The following is a 21,032-nucleotide window of genomic DNA, read 5'->3' as shown; positions in this document are numbered from 1 at the left end:
GGGAAAAAATCGAGAGTTGCAATCCCCTCTCTTTCCCCACTCCAGGGGGTCATTTGACACAACACGAAATAAATTTATTTTTAAAGTATTTTATGCATAGATAATATTTTTTCATGTGCCGTACATTTTCGTTGGTTCAAAGGGGAAAAATCTGAAAAAGAAAAAATCCATATAACGAAATGTTTGCTTTATATTTTTATAATAAAATATAAATATACATTAATATTAAGAAGCTCGAGGTGGTTAATTATCACCTTGGAAAGTCGGAGTGAAGTGGAATGGACTCCGTTAAATTGATGAACTAATAAAAAAGCTATGAACGAAAATATGTGAATTATATGCAATCGGCCCATGAATACAGGTAAAGTCACAAGCAAATGCTAGTATTATATACATATTCAAAATGTACAAGTAAAGCGCTTTCAAATGATACCAAACACGGCATATTTATCTTAACTTTATTTTTTTACTCTGTATGTTTTGTCCACTAGAGGGCGCCACATTAGATTTTGTGAAACCCCATATAGCCTTTAGCTAGCTGGTCGCTGGTTATCCAGTGAACAATTCAGATGCTTCTAATGATATGTTATTTGTCGAATTCTGATAAGTAGTTTAGAAGTTACGAGGGAATAGATGAACATACATACATGACCTGTCAAAACCATAACCCTCCTTTTGCTTTGCCGTAGTTGGGTAAAAATATGTTAATGCCGTACTGTATCAAATGGCCATAAAGCACCCTTAAAATTGTAGCTTTCGTCGCTTTCATCAGCCTAAAAGATGTGGTCTGCACAAAAATGTACGGCATCGTTTTTTCCTAATTTATCTATGTTAATACTATTTAAAACAACGAATAAAGTGTAGAAAACTATTATATTTCATTAATCTACGATGTTTAAACTTTAACAAAATTTCTGGTTTTGCATTTCTCTATAACTTTTTTTAGAACGGTTTCTTTTGAACGGCAATACTATACAACAATTGAATTTTACAATATCATGTTAAAAATAAGTTCCCGTACAGGGTCAAATGACCTTACAGCTCTTTATATCAAGAATTCGATGAAATTAAGATGATTATTGGTATACATTTAAAAGAACAATTATTTTTTGACGGCATTGCTTTTAATAGTACTTTTGAGTGCTAGATAATGTTTTGGAACCGAAGCCGTACTTAGTCAAATGACCCCCTGGAGTGGGGAAAGAGAGGGGATTGCAACTCTCGATTTTTTCCCCTTGTCCCCATGATTTTTGTACGGCGTTGCGGAATAATGGATTAAAAGCAGTATAGCAATAGTATGACACAGATGCCGTACATGGTCAAATGACCAAATTTACCCCCGGTAACTCTCGGAAATGAAATTAAAATTCCGACTTGGTGGACCAACATTTTTGTACGGCACTGAGCGGTTTCTTATTATTTTTAATGGATCTATCGATGGTTAAGAATGCCGTACAAAAATATATGACCAAAATTTACCGAGTCTACCTGTACTTTTCAATTCTCATCTGCACTCAGTTGGACAGCTTACAAGTGACGGCATAGTGATGAATCTTATTATTTTTTGCTCTTCTTTCGTACTAGATATGTCCCGTGGTGGTTCATTTGACCCATATTTTTTTCATATGTGGGCTTGTAGTCTATAAGCATGAATATCGTATTAGTAATAATATAATTCTGAAGATTTTGTTTGTTTGGACGTACGTTACATTGTGATCCCTGCGTGCTACAGGCTATAATATATTTACCACAGTTCTCAGGTGAAGCCGGAGCGGACCGCTAGAGTCATATTTATAGAAAAGTAGAGAACATTCAAATAAATAAATAAATATTTTCTAAATTAAATAATTGTCATCAGCGTACTATATAGCTCAGAGCTCTATTGTACACTTTAAAATAATTGGCAGTGATCATAACTCATTTAAGCTTTAGCGAATATAAAAATAGGTAACCTGCGGTTTTACCCGAGAATAAAGTCAAAGGCAAAGAATCATCCCCCTTTTCCATCTTTTAGAGGTTTATTAAAGGAACGAAACCCTGACGGACCCTGAGGGCTGAGTCCTCGATCGTCTTGTACGTCACTTCGTCCAAGTCGGTGCAGTAATGTCGCCGTGAAAGTGGAAAAGACAGACGGAAAGACTTTCTCTTCTCAATATAAGTATCGATGTCTTTTGCTTTAAATCTACTTAGTTAAAATACCAATAAAAAAAAGAAATGTAATGTTTGAACGTTAATTGAATTTTTCGTTATTTATGCGTAAAGCGAAAGTGATAGGTCATAGGTGTAGTCTCGAAGTCATTAGAAAGCTAGTTAAAATTGATTAGTTTCTGTGTTGCTTCGTAAAAATAAATTCATTCATTACATCGTGAGATAAAACAACCTAAAGGTAAGAAATTAAAATTTCTTTCAATTTTAATTAAGAAATTGTTATTTTTAATTGTTCTTGAAGGCAAATAAAAAGTAGAGTTGGAAAATGCGATATTCAAAAGATAATAAAGTCGGTAGCAATCGCCTTTTGCCGATTTTTATACATATTGTATTTGGAAGTTGCAGAAATAAGGGATGTATCATGTAGAGTGATCAAGTTTAATCCTGGATTTGATTGCAAATTTCCAGCTTACACGTTATATAGAAAGCTATATAAATATTAAATAGTTTTATGCAGTTATTAATTACTATTCTACCTCATTAACTCCAAGTGTCAAGCATTGGGTTCCCAAAGAGATGCTTATCGAAATGTTGAAGAATAATTTTAATTCATATTTCTCGAGACATTTTAATTGCATTATGTACCTACCTGTATTAAAATTTAGGTAGTTATTATTAGTCTTGCCTCATTAAGATCCTATGTACTTTATTCTAAAAGCGTACCACTTCCTCCAATTTATGGGAGTATACTCTGATTGGATTATAAAGGATATATATTGTATATTTTGATGTTATATAGTCGCCTTACGCATGCGCAGAGCAACAAGTGAGTCACCGTCTGATTTGTTGCAGTTGTTCACTGGACGCTTATATAGCTACTCGCTGTTTTCGCGATTTTCCACCTTTTTAAATATATAATACGACATCGTAAACAAAAGGTAAGTTACTTGATTTATAAATTGCATACGCTTAGTAAAATCTGCTTTTTTATGTGTTAAAAAATATGTACAACAAGTGTTTTTAAATAGGTGTATTTATTTTATTTGCAAACTCTCCTTCAATGTATTGTAAGAAATACGTGTAAAAAACCTCTAGAATTGGCGGAGACAATAAGTGAATAAGCCTTGTACTGAGTTGTACACAGTACAATTAACAATTACTTAGGTCCTACACACAATTAGCAGTATTTTATTTATATTTCTGCGAACTACGTACTGATAAAAATAATATGTCAATTATTGTTATCTTATGGTAATTTCTATAAATAGGTAAGTATCTTACTTATTATTTACCTCAATAAACATTATGACCATATCCGATTTGTATTAGTTTTGTTGAGTCGCACAGTTTTTTCTTAGTGTATTTGTAGGAACTATATTTAACAGCACATAACACTTAACAGATGTTATTTTACTGCTTGCGGAAAGTACCTAGGTATATACTCTTATATTCGCGACCTCGGCACATAAAACTCGTCACGGCCCGCCAACGCGTTGACCTAGACCATACATTTTCGGTGATGACTGGATACGACAATTTCATTCATCATCGACATATATAACATAACAATAACCTCATCGGTAACACGATGAATGACGTCATCTTTAGGTAGCAAACTTTGGCGAGCCACCATATACAGCCTTTAGCATGTAAAACATTCGTGTAAGAATGTACCTAGTTACTTAGTTATGTATTTTGAATTCAGTTTTGATTTATGTATATGTAAATAATAGTAGTATTAGGTACATAGGTATTTATTCTTATTTCAGACATTCATTCTTTGCGGATTAAGATTGAGCGAGTATACACAGTAAAAACGTATTGTAACTTATTTTATTTTTGTATAAATGGACTACAAAACCTTAACACTGGTCAGTAATAACAATTAAACCTAAAAATTTACGATCCTAAGGAATTCATTAATATTTTCAGTGAACCATAATGTCACACACGGTCACCATCACAAGGACAACCGCCACCACATCAGGCTCAGCGCTGTTTGTTAACACAGGTTACCTCGGCACACTACCTGGGTTACTTAAACTAGCGCAACTGGTAAGATAATATGACTCGTAATTCTGTATTATTATTTGAAGCATGATTATCGCGTGTCATGATTAAATTACTTCATCAACTAGAACTACTATTTAATTGTAAGTTTGTATGTGATGATACAGGAAAAATGCGTAAAGACGTAAGTACAGAATTGAAAAAAAAAAGGATGTAAAAAAGAATGAAGTAAATTTAAAATTTAAATGATTATAAAAAAATAGTTATTTAGTAGAGTTAGTTCTCGTATTTACATAAATCTCATGTCAGTTCGTTAATTTTAGTAAATTGATTCATCCAACTGCGGTTTAATGCTAGAAACTCGTTACCTACATGTAATTATCGCATTCCGGCTAAATACCAAGGTAATGTTATTATTACTCCAATATTGACGTGTTCTATCTATTCAAGATGTATTTGTATTTCATTGTTTAATAATTATAATTAATGATTTTGGTGACATTGTATGAAAAAGTATAAGCTTTAAAATTAGTTATATAAAAATACGTACATACATTCAGATATCACCTAATATAAAAGTTCTGATGTGGTGTGATCATAACCTAATTTAATTTTATCTGATGAGGCCGGAGTGTGCTGTTTGACCCATTTAAAAGTTGCGCAAGGTCTGGACCGTGGACTGTTTTAAATTGAAGAGTTAAGAACGAACGTCTTGTTAACAGGATCTGAGGATTCCCCTTATTTTCCATCGATATAACATAAACAAATAATCTTCACATCAATTGATCATCTTTTATACACTAAAAACTTTTTGAATTAAAATCTGCCAATTAAAACGACCTTTATTTTAACGATTCAAAAGACGCGTTCAATACTTTAGTGTTGCACTTACTACGAATTTATTTCAATTTTCCTTGAATTGTAAATAAGTGATGTCATTACATGGTCATTACGTTCATATACTTACCTATGTCTGATTCCTAGAGCAATTGAAAAGGATACATAATTTATGAATTACCTATCAACACTCGTTGCATAAACCTAGCCGATTTAAAATTGAAATTTAAAAAATGATAATTTTTTAAAATTAGTTTTTATAATGGCTTTTTAGAAACTGATGATATAATTATACACATAAACATTATGTATTTTTAATAACATTTTCTTATTTAATTTAAATACTTAGATATTGTGTCAAGACGTCAAGTTAATAATTTGTGAAAATATTTAACTCAATTTTTACTATACATTATTTTACAGGAAGTAAGGCGATACTGTTTGTTTTGTATTTAATCATATTAAAACTAATTAGTTTGAATTAATGAAGTGCTTGATAAAGCTTCTTGATATGAGTAAAGTATAATGAATCATTATAAATATATATTCATTATAATTCATTTATTTAATTATTATCCTCCCTAAACTAAAACAGAAATCAATTAATTGTTAAAAAGTTATTACTTAAGACCTAAAAAGCAGCTAAATATTAAATTCTTTGTCAGGTGCTTGGTCGCACCGTCATTGAAGAATTTATTTATATTTTAAGATATTTTTGTGCCGGTAAAAAATGTATATATTAGAAAAGCATAATTTCAGTTCTATAACTGAAAATATTGAAACCAGATGTACCTAGAAACGCGCAGGCCGCGGCCGCGGCGTGTGATAGTGCTCTAGCTTTTATTCTTGGTAGACTCTACATCAATTATTTCGCTTCGTCTAAAACTGTCCTTGAACCTTTGTCACATATTGTAATAAGGAATAGGAGTAATCTATTTATTCTACGGAATACTGAATTGATAGTGTACTTGAAAAATATATAAAGGGAATATTTTTTGCCTTCCCTCTGAATTTTCTACCCGAAAATTTGCTGTTTCAGAGTCGTAAGCGACCTTTTTGATGTTATTTTTGTAGTGCTATACGATTAATATTTTTTTTATCATTCTAGCTCTTGGGGGCAGCGTGCGTCGGTGTGGTCGGCCACTACTTGATACCATTTTCAAGATACAACCCAAATCCAGAACTTTTCTTCCTGCTGGTTTCAGTATCGTTTTTAATAGGAACTTTCTGCCTATTGACCTCATGTCTGGTATCATTTACTACGGCTTCTATGATATCTAAAACTATATATGTAAGTTGAAACGTATATTTTAGTACACCTAACGAACTTAATTATTTTTTTGTACTAACTACATAGGTAGTTAAAAAAAATCATTCGGAGATAAAGCCTCTTTCTAGGCAAAATAATGAAAAATGACCCAATTCACCGATCGATTGTTTCTACCTACAAAAATCTACTACAAAGATTGTGGTCAAGCGCTTCCGTATTCCAAATAAAAAAAAAGACGGGTTGCACTCCGGGAGTGCCGGCAGAAGTGAAAACTTGATTATTAACGTTGAGCATGTTTGATATCCATCCGTCTTACGCTTTTTCGATCAGGTCACGTGTCCTGACGCGAGTTTAAGATTTTATACCCATTATAGAAAAAGTGCTCAACGCCGCTAAAGATTAAATTTTCACTTCAAAAATTGGTAAACTTTAAACGTTTGTCGCTCGAACAAGGCATAGGAGAGATTAGAGATAGCCTTATTTATCTACACTTGAAACTGAACTGAGAATTACTTGGAGAATTGTGAAATATAATTTGGTTTTCGATTTCATCAAAATGTTTCATGTTTTAGGAAGTAATATACCACGGAATAGCGTTTGTGCTATATCTCGCAGCGGGCTTAACTCTCATGATTGAAGTTAACCACCAGAAGAGAAGTTATGGAAACGATTTTGAACCTTACCTAGCTGCTGCAGTAAGTACAGATTTTTAAATCAAGATATTAATAGTTAACGCAAGACAAACATATGTTATTTCATATTAAAAATACAATTCTTTACTAATCTTAATACTATTATAAAGGCGAAAGTTTGTATGGATGTTTGTTACTCTTTCACGTAAAATCTACTGAACCGATTACAATGAAATTTAGCACACATATAGAGGGTAACTTGGATTAACACATAGAATAGGTTTTATCCCGGAAATCCCACGGGAACGGGAACTATGCGGGTTTTCCTTTGAAAACGCGGGCGAAGCCGCGGGCGGAAATCTAGTATTCCTATATGTATTACAATTATGTATTAGCCCAGAATAATAACTAGTAGCTAGCTAGTATTAGGTAAATCGATGTAGTTACTATAAGTTACCTACTTTATAGTACTCTTAGCTAATATAGGTACTTACATAAGGTACTACATAATATAGGTACTTGTTCAATAAAAATGATACTATAATATTGATGAGTAAATACCAAAAAAAAGTTTGTCGAAATAACTTACAATGCCGCTGTTTCGCATGGTCCCTAGGTAAATCTCTAAGACTCGTACGTACCAGCTTTTTCAACTCTATTACTGTACTAAATAATCCCCAACTATTCAAGTGGACAATAATAATTAAATTGCATTTATGTACACCCTTAGTAGAATTTTTCACGACCATTTTATAAATAGGAACGATCATATTTTTTTTGGGTTGCCTGGTAGAGATCGCTGCCAGCGATAAGGCCGCCTACTGTACATTGATTAATTTATTGTTAAGTTTATAAAATGTATCATATTTGGTGTACAATAAAGAATTTTTCATTCATTCATTCATTCATAATAAATTTAATACTGTGACGTTAATGTAAACTTTTTTTTGCAGGTAATGGGTTTAGTAATGGCCGTCCTGTATTTACTTAGTACGTTTTTAGCCAACCGATCATACCGTGGCATATGAACGACAACTGTTATTATGGGTGTATAATTATATATTACCACTGCTTTAAATATTTTACTTCTTTGATGTTGCATTTTTAAGAGATAAATAAGGAGACAGTTATAAACCGCTGTTTTAAGCTAGATTGACACAGTAAATTTCTGAAGAATGGCTTGGTAATTCAGGAAAAGTCCTTGGTTACCTATCGGGTTTTAAATTCAATCAGCACCTTGTAAAGCGTAATGCTTATTTAATTTAACGCCGGACCAGGTACTCATCGCAGGAAGACTTTTGCCTGAATATAATATTACTATGAATTATGAATACGATGAACAAGCGCAAGAAATAAAAAAACTAGACTAATACGAGTTTTTTTTACTTTTATAACGTTTTTTGTATTGATGTTGCAATTTTTGAAATATGTGCCTTTTGCGAATTAAGCCAAGATAAATGTACTTAATTTATTGTATGAATGTAATCTTTTGTCTGTTAGCAAGTAGCACAATGAATAAGTGTTGTAATAATTTATGTAATTTATGAAGCATTGTTTAAATATTTTTCATAATAATGTTCCAGTGCTAGTGTTAAATAATTATTAATTACAAGTATACATTTTTTTATGTGTCACTATTAAAATATAATACTTTTTGGAATGTCGAATCTTGTTGTAATAAAATTTGTAATTTTATACAAATATGTATTTTATTACACTTACCTTATATCCCGGAACCACTCTTTGTTAGTACTATAGCGTTCAGAGATTGGGTAAACAATAAACACTTGGTTTTAAATAGCAGGGACACCCTCCTGGAAGCGCGCGTGCGGTAATCTATTTCTGTAAAAGGATTTCTACACACGCGACACATTCAAATCAAATGTAGAGATTGTCGAGACGTGTGAAGTGTTGTATTTTTTAAATATTCCCTACTATATAATTATTTTATAATCAGCGTAAACAGAACGCTATTGTATAAATATTTGGGTAAGGGAACTAGTTCATTGAACTTTTATTATATTGGCGTGCTAAAAACGTCTATAAATATTTTTCTGACTAACGCTCGAGTGTAAATGGTGAAATGTTTCAACTGTCCTGAATTTCCTGTCTGGTTCAATTAGTTTGCGTCGAATCCCTGGATCGTTGTTCGTGAAATCAGATGAATAATATTTAATTGTGTTAAAAATGACCCGAGGTCCAACTATAGTACGTGTAGCGCCTAACAGTGGGGGCGGTAGAGGAATTAAGTGCTGCTGTTGTCGATGTTGCGAGTGCCTCAATCTTGGCTATATGACAACGCAACATGGTTTAATTAAATTGGCAGAAGCTGTAAGTAAAAGTATTTTTAATAAAATTTATAAAAGCATTCATAACTTATAGATATTTTGTAAATATTATACCTTCTTTTTAAGTGGGGAAATCTACGTTTTTATTACCTTGTTTGAGATAGTACCTACAATATTTACTACATATAATACGTAGGAAATACAAATTATTTTATAGTAGGTACCTACAATAGTCTAATTGAGATAATTTGTCGCTTTTAAAATCGGATTGTTAATCTATGATTGGTGTTTTATATTAGCAAAATTGTGTTTTTGTATTCTAAAGCGTTATTAGTCGAAAGGAGAGAAAGAAGTGTAAATACGACTCTATCAGAATTGTTTATATTTTGAAAACTGTGTAGCTATTGTTCACATACGTCGCTTATATCTATTGTTCATATATGATATATGTATAATTGTCTCATGTTCTCCCGATTTCTGTGTAATTTTCATATCGAAAATTCATTGAAAAAATTATGGAGTAATGTATCACCCCTAATAAGGTTCTTTTAAAACCACTTAAGAAAGATAAGAAATACATATGTTAAATTATAAAGTTCAAATTTATATTCAATTATATAGATTTCTGTTATTTGAATTTGTTAATAATTTACGTTAGTTTTTATGTTTCATTTTAACAGTTGCTCGGCTCGCTCTGTCAGAGTCTCCTTGTAAAGTACGGTATGTCCGAAGCCAGCAGCATGGGATCAGCTTTCCACGGGTTCCTTACGACAGCATCAGCGTGCCTCCTCACCACATCGATACTAATCGCTTGTTATGTTCTGTCATCCAACTCCCAACATTTGATACGACAATCCATTTTTGTGAGTATTCATGTTTTTAAAATAATTGATTTTCAATCGCCTATTGCACGCCTCATAAGCGAAGCGTTGAGGTGGGTACTACTGTCACTTCGCGCAAAACATCTGATTTTTCAAACTTAAAATGTCTTTATGTATCATACATTGCACTTGTAAGATAATACATACACACACATATTAAGAAAAAACACTATTTTTAACGTTCATGATATTTTTGATGTCATTTTTGTTATTTGGGTGAATTTCAACAAATGCCATTTTTCTTATCATATCGGTGAACTTTTTCATTTATATATATTTTTTATTTTTTTCATGTTTAATGTAATATTTAGGATACTAAATACTCCCTTATTGGTAACCATCAACGTATCTTTTAAGACTATGGAGAAAATTCAGTTTGAATTCTGGTTTCCACCGATGTGACAATCCGGCACCGATTATCTTTTCTGTACACCGATATGATAAATTTATTCACCGATGTGATATACATATACAGCGATATGATAATCTATCCACCTTTGAACATCAAAAAAGAAATAGTAGGCTTATACATTTTTGAAGGAGTGACTAAGAACTGAATACCTGAACTAAGGGTATTATTTTCTTAGAATAAAAAATAATGTTTTTTTTAATTATCATTGTGTTTATTTAAAAGAAGTATAAAAAACAAAAATTTCTTGTACGTTATTGTACAATACACATTTATTAATGTGGCGATCAAGCTAATTGTTTTGCCATGTGTAGGTACACTTAAAACATTGTGGCGTTCTAGGTTCAACAATACTAAGAATAGAAACTTTATATAAGAAAACTTTATATACCTAATTAATCAGCCTTTTAAGTTTAACCTTAATCATAACAACACTACAATAATCACAGCTTTAATTATCACTTAATTTAATATTTTTAAAATCTTTGTTCTCAGTGCGTAAGTATCATAGATTACATAGAGATCGCTTATATCTTACATCTAGCAAATAATCTTTACCCTTAAAAAAAAAACTTAAATTAAATCTGTCAGTATAATTTGGTTATTATGTTAATCAGCCTTTAAGTTCAACATAAATCACTACAGAACTTGAACCGTCTTCGTACTCCACTTTTATTAAATTGCACCATAATTAGACTTTTAAGTCATAGAAGACTATGTAGTATACCTATAGTTAATCACAGCACTTAATTACGTACTTTTATAATTATTATCTGTTACAACAATTAAACCTCTTTTTTTCAATTAAAACTAAAAACAATAAAAATAAAAATTTTAAAAACAAATCAGCCCAGATCAAAATAAGTCATCATCAGTGTCACTGCAACCAAATATATAATTAAATCTCTGTTTGATGTCAGGAGTTGGTTTACGTGGCTCATTTTTTTCTTTTTTAAAGTTAATTTTAGATTTTATTCTAAATATTTCCTCATCGGTGTCACTGTCTTCCACGGTAGGACTTGAAAATCTATTAGATGCTTTTACCGTATCCTCTTTATTTACGAATTGAGTTGATTCCTCTAAACCAACTAAAATGTTCGTGTCAATTTTCTCTAAAAATGAACAGGCAGGAGTACTTTGATCAAGATCTACATAGTTCAATAGCAAATTTTCAGACATTTTTGTCGAAGAGGATGATCTGGGTGCCGCATTTTCCGAGATTTTTAATGTATTTGATGGTGTAAAATACTTTGAATGTGATGGCTGTGGGAACAAAATTAATTTGTCAGTTAACTTTACTGGTCGCATTTTAGTGATATCTATTTTGGATTTAGTTCTGGATTTTTTATTACTCGAAGTAGAAAGTTGAGGTTTAGACTTAATTTCGTGTTCGGTTGACAAATTGTGGAAGTCTAGATGTTTGCCATGTGGACATTTAACAACATATTTCATACATTCATCTTCTATACAAGAAAGTCGACGTAAAACTATACGATTTTTAGCTTCTTTAGTCCAAATGACTTGTTTGACTTGCAATGTTCCACGAAATGTGTTCAAATTTGTAGGGAGAAGCCAGTCCTTTTCTTCAACTTCATATTCTTCTACAGTACTAATTTTCACGCCTTGGACAGCAGATTTTAAATAGTTTACAAAAGAGTCTATATTATTCATATCACCATCGTGTGCAACAAATCGATCCGCCGTTCGCTTCAGTAGCCCACCTACTCCATCTGGCGCACCTTTTCCATGACCACATTCACTATAGTTCCATATTATGTTAGTCAGAGAAGAGCAGTAAATACTGAGTTGGGACATAATATAAAAAATTTTCTTATTCCGATACTGGCCTGATGGAGAATCAGAAATAATAATAAGATTCTGAACAATTGGAGCTTCCTGTTTAATTTCTTCTAATATTGGAACAAGGTGAGCCCAAACGGCGGCAGCATCATGGCGCAGTGAAGAACTAATAGTGCAGAAACATTGAGTTGTTATATTCTCTTCCTTATTTTTATAGTAAATTACAGCAGTGTGTAATGTGAATTGTTGACGACTGCCACCAAAGTGCATAGATTGTATTTCGGACCCGTACTTGGAGCTATAGTTCTCACTAAAGTCAATGTGAACGACACAATCCTTTTCAGTCATGTTTTGTTTGTAGTGCTTAAAAGCTTGACTTTGATTTCGTATATTACTACAATGTGTTAAGAACGGTTTCAGATTGTTTTCAAATATTTTGATTAGTTGTAATGGTTTAACGGTTATTTTTACTTTTTCTACATTAACGGCTATTTTATCGACTCCATTTTTTTTGTAATTCTTTTTTATCTTCTTCCAATTCCAATAAATAACATCTTTGGAGTTATCAAATTCTTGATAATTTAAATGACGATTCTTACAGACAGGACATGTTCTTTGCAGGCATTCTACCTTAAAAATATCACAGCAAATACTACTTAGAATTTCAGTCGTGGTGTTTTCTTTTATGATACGATTTCTTTTTAAAGATGATATAACAAGATCCATGTTCTCATGTTTCTCACATAGGCATGTATTTCTCAAGTTTAATTTTGGCTGCGTGACCCAAAACGGCCTCATTCTTGTAAAAGTGACGTAACTGATTGGAGGGTAGCCCGAAGTCAAATACTTTTTGTGTAAATTTTTAATTGTGTCTTTCATCAGCCTTTTCTGTTTTTTTACTCCATTTTGTGTGACAGTATCCTTTTTACCTGGGCAAAGATTTGAATTTTCATCATCCTCAAAAAACTGAACAACAATCTTACGGATACGTTTTTGCAGGTCTATATTTTTTGGCTTCGTTGGGATTCGTCTCACTTCTAAATTACTCTGTTTTAATTTCTTAAATTCTTGATGTAGTCTCATGTATCTCTTTTTGTACATTAGTTTCTCTTTATTAGCCTTTGCCAATTGTTTTCTTAAATCGTGTATTTGCTGAGTTTTAACGTTTTGATATTTACGAAATTTCATTTTAATGTCTTGTTTGAATTTAACAGTATTAAAGGATGTGTCTAAGTTAGGACTATTTGGGCGTAATGTTGATTCTTCTGAATTTATAGAACTAATACTTGGCGTTCGTAAAGGAGATGCTATTGATAAATCTAGGGGACTGCTTGTACGTAAATAGTGGGAACTACTCGCTACTATGGCATCAATACGCAAATTAGGACTATTACATCGAACATTCTGTCGCAATAGCCGTGGGCTATGAGGTCCTATTAGTTCTTGAGAAATACCGGGCTCATTATCTTGATTTTTCGGTAGCGATTCTGCGTCATTGGTCTCTGAAACACTTGTTGGGTTGTTGCGGGCACCATTTGCCTTATTTTTTTTCCGCTGATAATATGCACGGGCACTGATTCGGTTTTTCTTTTGTGCATTGCGACGTGCATGTGCAGTCATTTGGCTTCGGGTTAGGATAAGTCCAGCTGCCTTTCTTTTAGCTAAGCGTTCTCTGTCTTTTCTTAAATGCTGCTCGTTTAACACAGGATCACTTTTGATTTTAGCTTTTCTTATTCTTTCCATCAACCTCTTTCTCTCTTTTTTCTCCTCCTCGTTTAGTTTTGATTTCAGCATTCTTAAACAAAATTAATCTTAAACAAAATTACTCGAACGAATTGTGTGCGGCACGAGCTGCACACAAGTTAATATTTATGAAAGTTAAAAAATATAATATGTGTATATGTATGTATATAATGTATGGTTGTAGGTATGCTCCATTGTTTTTTTGTTTACTTTAATGAAATGACACTATGTCTACCAATATGATAAAATTACACCGAGGTGATAATATGATCTACCGATGTGATAAAACAATCCACCGATGTGACAAAACTATGCGTCGATCATGAATCAAAACACCGATATGATATTTAAGACACCGATTGATTTTTCTTATCACATCGGTGTAAATTATCACATCGGTGGTAAAAAAGACCACCGATTACAGCGATATGAGAACAGCGACGTGAGAAATTATCGACTTTTTTGAAAATTATGAAAAATGTATAATATTTAGGCTAAATTCAAGTACCTATAATGATGCTAATTTACTTACTATGTCTGTTAGAACCAAACAATCGTAATAAAACTTCACATTACACTAGAAAAATGCAACCACCGATAATATAAAATAATTGCTTGGAAGTAACTGAAATGTCGTACTTACGTAATTGGCGGGAATATGCAGCGATTTGACACACGTCCGTCCTGACTGCGCACTAGCACACACTAACGAGGGAAATAAAATTGGGGTGGGGACACTGTCGGACTCATCGATGCAAAGTTAGGTTTAAATTACTTTTGTGCAGCGATATGACAAAATTTTGCGAGACAAGTACATTTATGCCTCTCAGTAATAAATATTATGAATTACGTAATAAAATATGCTACATATTAATAATAAAACTAATATTCTATGAAATAGAATAAGTTCTATTCTTAAGTTACTTATTTTTATAACGATATAAGCGTTTTTGCTTGTAAAAAAAGTAGAGGGACAGCACCGATGTGACAAAAATAGAGGTTTATGTATTTATTTCTACCTTTGTAAATAGACTTAGACAAATAATATTTTATGCCACAACCCAATAAATACCTAATGAATACAAAAAAAAATAGTACAGAACAATATTCCTTTTTTCAAATACTAATTTCAATGAAGACAAAAAAAAAAGTCGTTTGGGAAATTCACCCATTTAAACTAGTTAAAAAACAGTTTAAAAAAGTTCTGTCTTGGACGTCCGTGTGTCTGTATGTGCGGATCCTTTTTCTTGTTAACACGATAGCGACCGAAATACTTTACTAATCGAGTCTTTTTTTTTCTCTTACGCTTGAGTATGCTCAGGAATAGAACCCTTTCATTTTTCAGGGTCTGATTCGATGTGGTTTAATTGTTATTAAATAAACAAAAATAATAATTAATAAATATTTATTAAAAAAAATTATGAGGCGTGCACTTTTGGATTTTCCAAATTATTTTTATTTCGTAGCAATTTTTTAATGAATTTTAATAAAGAGAGGCATCAGGCTAACATCGGCTACATGATTCCCGTTATAAAAAGGTGTCCTAATTGATTGAAACGACAGAAATAAACTCTACAGAAATAGACATAGTTATGGTAGGTCACTGGAACGTACCACGTGTTAGAAAGTTTATGTGTGGGGAAAAATACCTATTATAGGTATATCAATAGACTTTATTTTGTGGCGGTATATCATTATTCCTATATAGGTAGATATAATATAAGACAGAATTAAAAAATAAAACAATTGCTTAATAAAAACTATTGAAAGTTACAGGTTTTTAGTTCTTATAAAAGCTATCAAGACAGCATTACATTAAGTCTTCAATTGCATAGACACGTAATAGCTACTTAGTAATCCATACAATACACTTACAAGACATTACAATACAAATACAAGAGACACAGATGTCGTAATCATAATACTTTTCATTCAATTTCATAGTTGTACCTATTATACAATCCAATTGAGTAAAGTATATACTTACAGCTCAACACTTAAAATTCTATTTATATTGTAGGTAGGCACTTTGTAGTTTCTGATAGATTGATTTGCGTAATGTATTAAAAAGTGATTGCTTCTTTAACGCGATTTCATCGATGCAATCTAAGGAAATGAAGTGCATAATAAGTAATAACCTTAATAGCGTAAGCCGGTATTGTTGAAATTGTTTGCTAATTACGAATGCTACTATATGATGATAAAACGGTAACGTATGGAATCAAGTTATTTTATAGATGAGGTAGTTGCCTGTCTTGGGCATTTTTATGTCTTAATTAATATTTTTTATAGCGAAGAGATGTAATATAAACTATTTTCGATCATAGGAATACTAAATCAAGGCATAGAATATTTATTTATCTGCAGAAGGATAGGAGAATCAATAAAAAAGCTAGCTCTATCGAACTCGTTATAGAGGCTCTTTTAACATCAAAGAGGCGATGTAAAACATTCTCGTTTTCGCATTAATTGTAGACAAAACAATAATAATTAATTAATAACTATACCTAATACAAAGAGGTCTAAGGGACACATAGGAAAAGTATATTTTTTAGACAAGTTTGGTAGAGTGAATAAAAAAACCACTCAAGTGCTTTTAATCATCAAAATTATACAATATTATAAGTACTAGAAATATTTACTTATATAAATAATATTTAAGCCTACGAACGTTAGGAAGGTACCCGAGTCATTTCAATTGAAATTGAAATGACTTAGGTACCTTGTAAAAATCGAGTGAGTAATAATAAGCTGATAACGAAATAAAAGAACAAGGTCATTGTAGTGCGGTAGGTTTATTTTTTAGAATACAAGGTAGCTTGTAGCAATTTCTTGGGAAAATTACTATTACAAAGAAGCTAAATTAAAATTATTATTCTAATTTTAAATTGACAAAATATGTAGATATTATAACTAGTGACTGTAACAGAATGTTCAGAATAAAAATAGTAACTAATTAAAGTAATGACAAATTAGAACAGTTAAATATTAATTAATAATATACGTTATATAATAATACGTGCTAAATTATTTATAAAACGCCCGCATGGGGCACAATTACTTCTTGTACGACGCGGACGGTCCTCCTAACCTCCTTGCTGCAATGCTCCTCCCTGGCATCTATCCATTTACATTTACATTATAATTTTACAATTATCAACAGATATTTTCATCTAAATCAGTATACTATATTTAACATTGTATGTATACGTTCTTATTTTTCAGGAATGTGTATTCAACGCGGTGGCATGTTTCATGTACTTGTCGGCATCCTCTTACATGGGCGTGGCTGTTAACTTATATCTATACCCTCGGTATGCGCTTGTCAATATGTATGCTGCATACCCAGCTATGACTGCAGTGTATGTAAGTACTAGTGAAATCGCATTTTTTCTTAATCTATCGATTGCATGAAGATACTGTTGATAGAGGGAATGAAAGAAAAACATATTTCTGCTGACCCTGCTAAGTAGGCAAAGGAAATGGGCAAAGTGAAAATATCTATAATAATATCATAAAAAATAAATATTTTTAGTATAGATAGGTTAGAATTTTATTTAAAAACTGCTGGATCGATAAAAAACAGCTACACCTACCTACATAGAACTTTTTTCACGGTTAAACCCAGGGTTGGCTGGGACAAGAGTCCTTCATCTTCAAACCAAACCAATGAAGCATAAAACTAAGCATTTAATTCCAAATCTTTAATATTTTTAGGCATACAATAAATAATACGCACCTTCTTATCGCTACCTGAAGCATCCGATTTATTTTTATCATAATAGTTTTTTCCAAGAAATGTCGCTTTGTAGTCTAAAACCAATTAAGTCATTGTGATTAGTAAAAATAATGATCAAAGGAAATTTTATTTTTGTGAGCTAAATAAATGTCAAAAAATAATTATGTTTGTAGCAATATGAAATGGGAACAAATATAAATTAATTTCTGAACGCAAAGTTTTTATAATTTACTATAGCGGTCCTCCCCGGCTTCGCCCGTGGTACAATATTTACGTTTTCTCTTCATAAGAACCATCCTCGCACTTCAATATAATAAAACTAAATATAATAACTCGAATATAATAAAAAAAGAATTATCGAAATCGGTCCACCCGTTCACGCGTGATGCCGTGACTAAGGAAAACAGGTTTCATTTTTATGTACATATAGATATCATAAAGTTATTAGTTTTTAACACAGACCTCTCTAGTCGTATAATTTAGATAAATAGTATATTTTTTCTTTACAGTATATTGGTGTGGTGGTCGGGATAGTACACGGAGTGGACGCATATATATCATTTAAGTACTATAAAGGAATTCGATGATTGTTATGCCGATAATATACAAAAATAATTTGGAAAATCCAAAAGTGCACGCCTCATAATTTTTTTTAATAAATATTTATTAATTATTATTTTTGTTTATTTAATAACAATTAAACCACATCGAATCAGACCCTGAAAAATGAAAGGGTTCTATTCCTGAGCATACTCAAGCGTAAGAGAAAAAAAAAGACTCGATTAGTAAAGTATTTCGGTCGCTATCGTGTTAACAAGAAAAAGGATCCGCACATACAGACACACGGACGTCCAAGACAGAACTTTTTTAAACTGTTTTTTAACTAGTTTAAATAACAAAAATGACATCAAAAATATCATGAACGTTAAAAATAGTGTTTTTTCTTAATATGTGTGTGTATGTATTATCTTACAAGTGCAATGTATGATACATAAAGACATTTTAAGTTTGAAAAATCAGATGTTTTGCGCGAAGTGACAGTAGTACCCACCTCAACGCTTCGCTTATGAGGCGTGCAATATTAATACTTCATTCCATTGCATTTAGTTTTCTATACCTTTTATATACTTTTGATTTGTAATTAAACGTTATTTTAACCCGCGCTCTACATTGAAATTACAGCTTAGAAATTATGAAATTGTATTAGTACATGGAATTTAAATTATAATATAATATACATAGTTAAAATATTGTATTATATTGTATAGATATAAATACGTAATATATTATTATACTTAAGTAATGTATTATTATAATATTATGAACGAAAGCAAATTAGTGAAAGTAAAGTTGACTTGTAAACTATTAGGTACTTATATTATTCGTTGTAAACTGAATGTAAAATTGTAAGTGTCTATACTAATAAAATAAAATTGTGTAATTATATCTAACTCTGTATTTTATTTCAGACTTTATCCATTAAATTTAAAAATTATTTAACTGTATTCTTAGTTATTTCATTAGGTAAATTAAATTATTATGTAGGTACAATTTTGTAAACGATTGCTTGTTTTAAAATCCAGTGGAATCCTTACCATACGACCTCATCAAGATTTTTAGCGTTATAATTTCCGGTTCGAAGAAAACGGACATTCTAGACGGAATGTTGAGGTATCAATGTGATAAGCGTCCGGTCGGTACCTGGCACGAATTAATACCGCTTGACACTTGTGTGCTGCAGTTTACCACTTAATAATCTTATATGGTATACCTATAACGTGTTAAAAATGCATTTGGGCTTGAAGAGTTAAACAAGTACAGGAAATGTTTGGATATAAAGATGATTACCTACCTAGGTACTCGTGTTTCGTTATTCGTTATTCGTGTATATGTGTCTCATATCAACAACGCAATTACTATAATCAATAAGGAAAAATCAAAGTTTTCCTTCACTGACAATATAGCTATAATTTTATGGACAAAGATCTTAAACATTTATCTTATTTATATTATAGTATATTCTGTGACTTCTATGAGAAGTTTTCTTTAATTTTTTTTAATCATTCAAACAGAACAGAAAAATATAATATAAGTACACAAAACAGGCTTTATATTGTCATAATGTGTAATTAATACGTTGTGAGTAGTCAGTACATTAAACATTTGTTCTCGGAAGGTACAGCTGTATCATTATCTTATACTAGTATGTAGTACATACCTACTACATAGGTAGAGATGGTAAATTCCTTTCAAAGCGATTATTTCGTAGGTAGTTATGTTATAACATAACTACCTACGAAATAATCGCTAAAGTATACTTTTAGCTAGATAAAGAATCCAAGTCCATTCGGAAATTTCTATAGTTCCAAAAATTTCCATAATAAATCTAATGTAACCACGAATGAGATTTAAAAGATTCGACAAACGTGTTTATTGGTTTTGGCAATTTGATCATGTCATTAATTCTGTAACTCTTCTCAAAAACATAATTTGTAGGTATAAATTTGTTTTCCTATATACATATGACATACTTGTATATTATAGAATATATAAACATTTATGACCTCAGGGTAGAACGTGATTGCAAGAAATACATAGGTACCTACACGAAAAGATACCTTTATTTTTTTGTTTATCTATAGCAATTAATTATTGAACTCACTTATCTTAATGCAAAGAGTATCTAAATCGTATTATTTCTAAATATATACTATAAAAAGATGATTATAAAAATGTTTTGCAATAATGTTTGCTTGTTTTCGTCACCAGTCTCGACATCCGCTGCCGTGAAAGTGGAACGCCATACCGACGAAGCCTGCCACTTCGTCTATGCAAACACAAGTCAATTAAACTCATTCTCCTAGATAACTGAAGATAATGGATTATTAATAGTTTTTGATGTATTATACATTCACGTCGGTTAATTGGAGTTTTTGGTTTCTCTCCAAATTTTATAAAATTAAAATATAGTTGATCATTACGATTTTAACCACATAGACTGCGATTTGGATTCTTCACGCTATTTATTGTCGATATAAAAAAGATATTGAATTATTATAGTCGTCAAGATATTAAATTATTGATATCATATTAGTTATAGCTAATAAAGATATGGTTTTTAAATAACAAAACATGTTACGAGCCATCATAGTTGTGAAACGGTAAACTAAGTGGTAGGTATGGTTGACATTTTGAATTTTCTTCTCAAAGATATATATGTATAGCTAGTTAACGAATCTTTAAAAAAATGTAAAGAAAGGTTGCCCAGTTATATG

At 31.4% G+C, this 21,032-nt stretch overlaps 3 protein-coding genes across 3 annotated transcripts; 2 read left to right on the top strand and 1 right to left on the bottom strand.

Moving 5' to 3' along the window:
* The first annotated feature begins 2,940 nt into the window (after window positions 1-2,940).
* LOC149485875 (uncharacterized) lies at window positions 2,941-8,598 on the top strand. The gene is made up of 5 exons (XM_089699201.1): window positions 2,941-3,086; window positions 4,081-4,203; window positions 6,104-6,286; window positions 6,838-6,960; window positions 7,851-8,598. The coding sequence occupies exons 2-5, from the start codon at window positions 4,090-4,092 to the stop codon at window positions 7,923-7,925; spliced, it is 495 nt and encodes a 164-aa protein (XP_089555327.1). The 5' UTR covers window positions 2,941-3,086; window positions 4,081-4,089; the 3' UTR covers window positions 7,926-8,598.
* A 96-nt stretch (window positions 8,599-8,694) lies between these two features.
* On the top strand, window positions 8,695-18,371 carry sing (MARVEL domain-containing protein sing). The gene is made up of 4 exons (XM_089699200.1): window positions 8,695-9,228; window positions 9,866-10,048; window positions 17,244-17,384; window positions 18,267-18,371. Exons 1-4 carry the CDS (start codon window positions 9,085-9,087, stop codon window positions 18,342-18,344), a joined length of 546 nt encoding a protein of 181 aa, XP_089555326.1. The 5' UTR covers window positions 8,695-9,084; the 3' UTR covers window positions 18,345-18,371.
* Window positions 10,282-15,162, bottom strand: LOC149485874 (uncharacterized). Its single transcript, XM_089699199.1, has 2 exons — window positions 14,662-15,162; window positions 10,282-14,070 (listed from the first exon to the last, which is right to left on the bottom strand). The coding sequence occupies exon 2, from the start codon at window positions 14,067-14,069 to the stop codon at window positions 11,331-11,333; it is 2,739 nt and encodes a 912-aa protein (XP_089555325.1). The 5' UTR covers window position 14,070; window positions 14,662-15,162; the 3' UTR covers window positions 10,282-11,330.
* Window positions 18,372-21,032: the final 2,661 nt, after the last annotated feature.

This window comes from Colias philodice, chromosome 9 (genome assembly GCF_061535455.1).
Source record: "Colias philodice isolate Cphi_HAF_F1 chromosome 9, ilColPhil1 Martin Lab GWU primary, whole genome shotgun sequence".
NCBI lineage: Eukaryota > Metazoa > Arthropoda > Insecta > Lepidoptera > Pieridae > Colias > Colias philodice.
Note: the sequence above shows the minus strand (reverse complement) of the source record. Positions and strands in the feature narration are given on the sequence as shown.

What these genes read in the sequence shown, in the direction of transcription:
- sing (XM_089699200.1), top strand. Translation starts at nt 9,085, where the DNA reads ATGACCCGAGGTCCAACTATAGTACGTGTAGCGCCTAACAGTGGGGGC. An exon ending in TAATTAAATTGGCAGAAGCT is followed by an intron (nt 9,229 to 9,865) that starts GTAAGTAAAAGT and finishes TCATTTTAACAG; the next exon opens with TTGCTCGGCTCGCTCTGTCA. An exon ending in TGATACGACAATCCATTTTT is followed by an intron (nt 10,049 to 17,243) that starts GTGAGTATTCAT and finishes CTTATTTTTCAG; the next exon opens with GAATGTGTATTCAACGCGGT.
- LOC149485875 (XM_089699201.1), top strand. Translation starts at nt 4,090, where the DNA reads ATGTCACACACGGTCACCATCACAAGGACAACCGCCACCACATCAGGC. An exon ending in TACTTAAACTAGCGCAACTG is followed by an intron (nt 4,204 to 6,103) that starts GTAAGATAATAT and finishes TTATCATTCTAG; the next exon opens with CTCTTGGGGGCAGCGTGCGT. An exon ending in AACCTTACCTAGCTGCTGCA is followed by an intron (nt 6,961 to 7,850) that starts GTAAGTACAGAT and finishes TTTTTTTTGCAG; the next exon opens with GTAATGGGTTTAGTAATGGC.
- LOC149485874 (XM_089699199.1), bottom strand. Translation starts at nt 14,069, where the DNA reads ATGCTGAAATCAAAACTAAACGAGGAGGAGAAAAAAGAGAGAAAGAGG.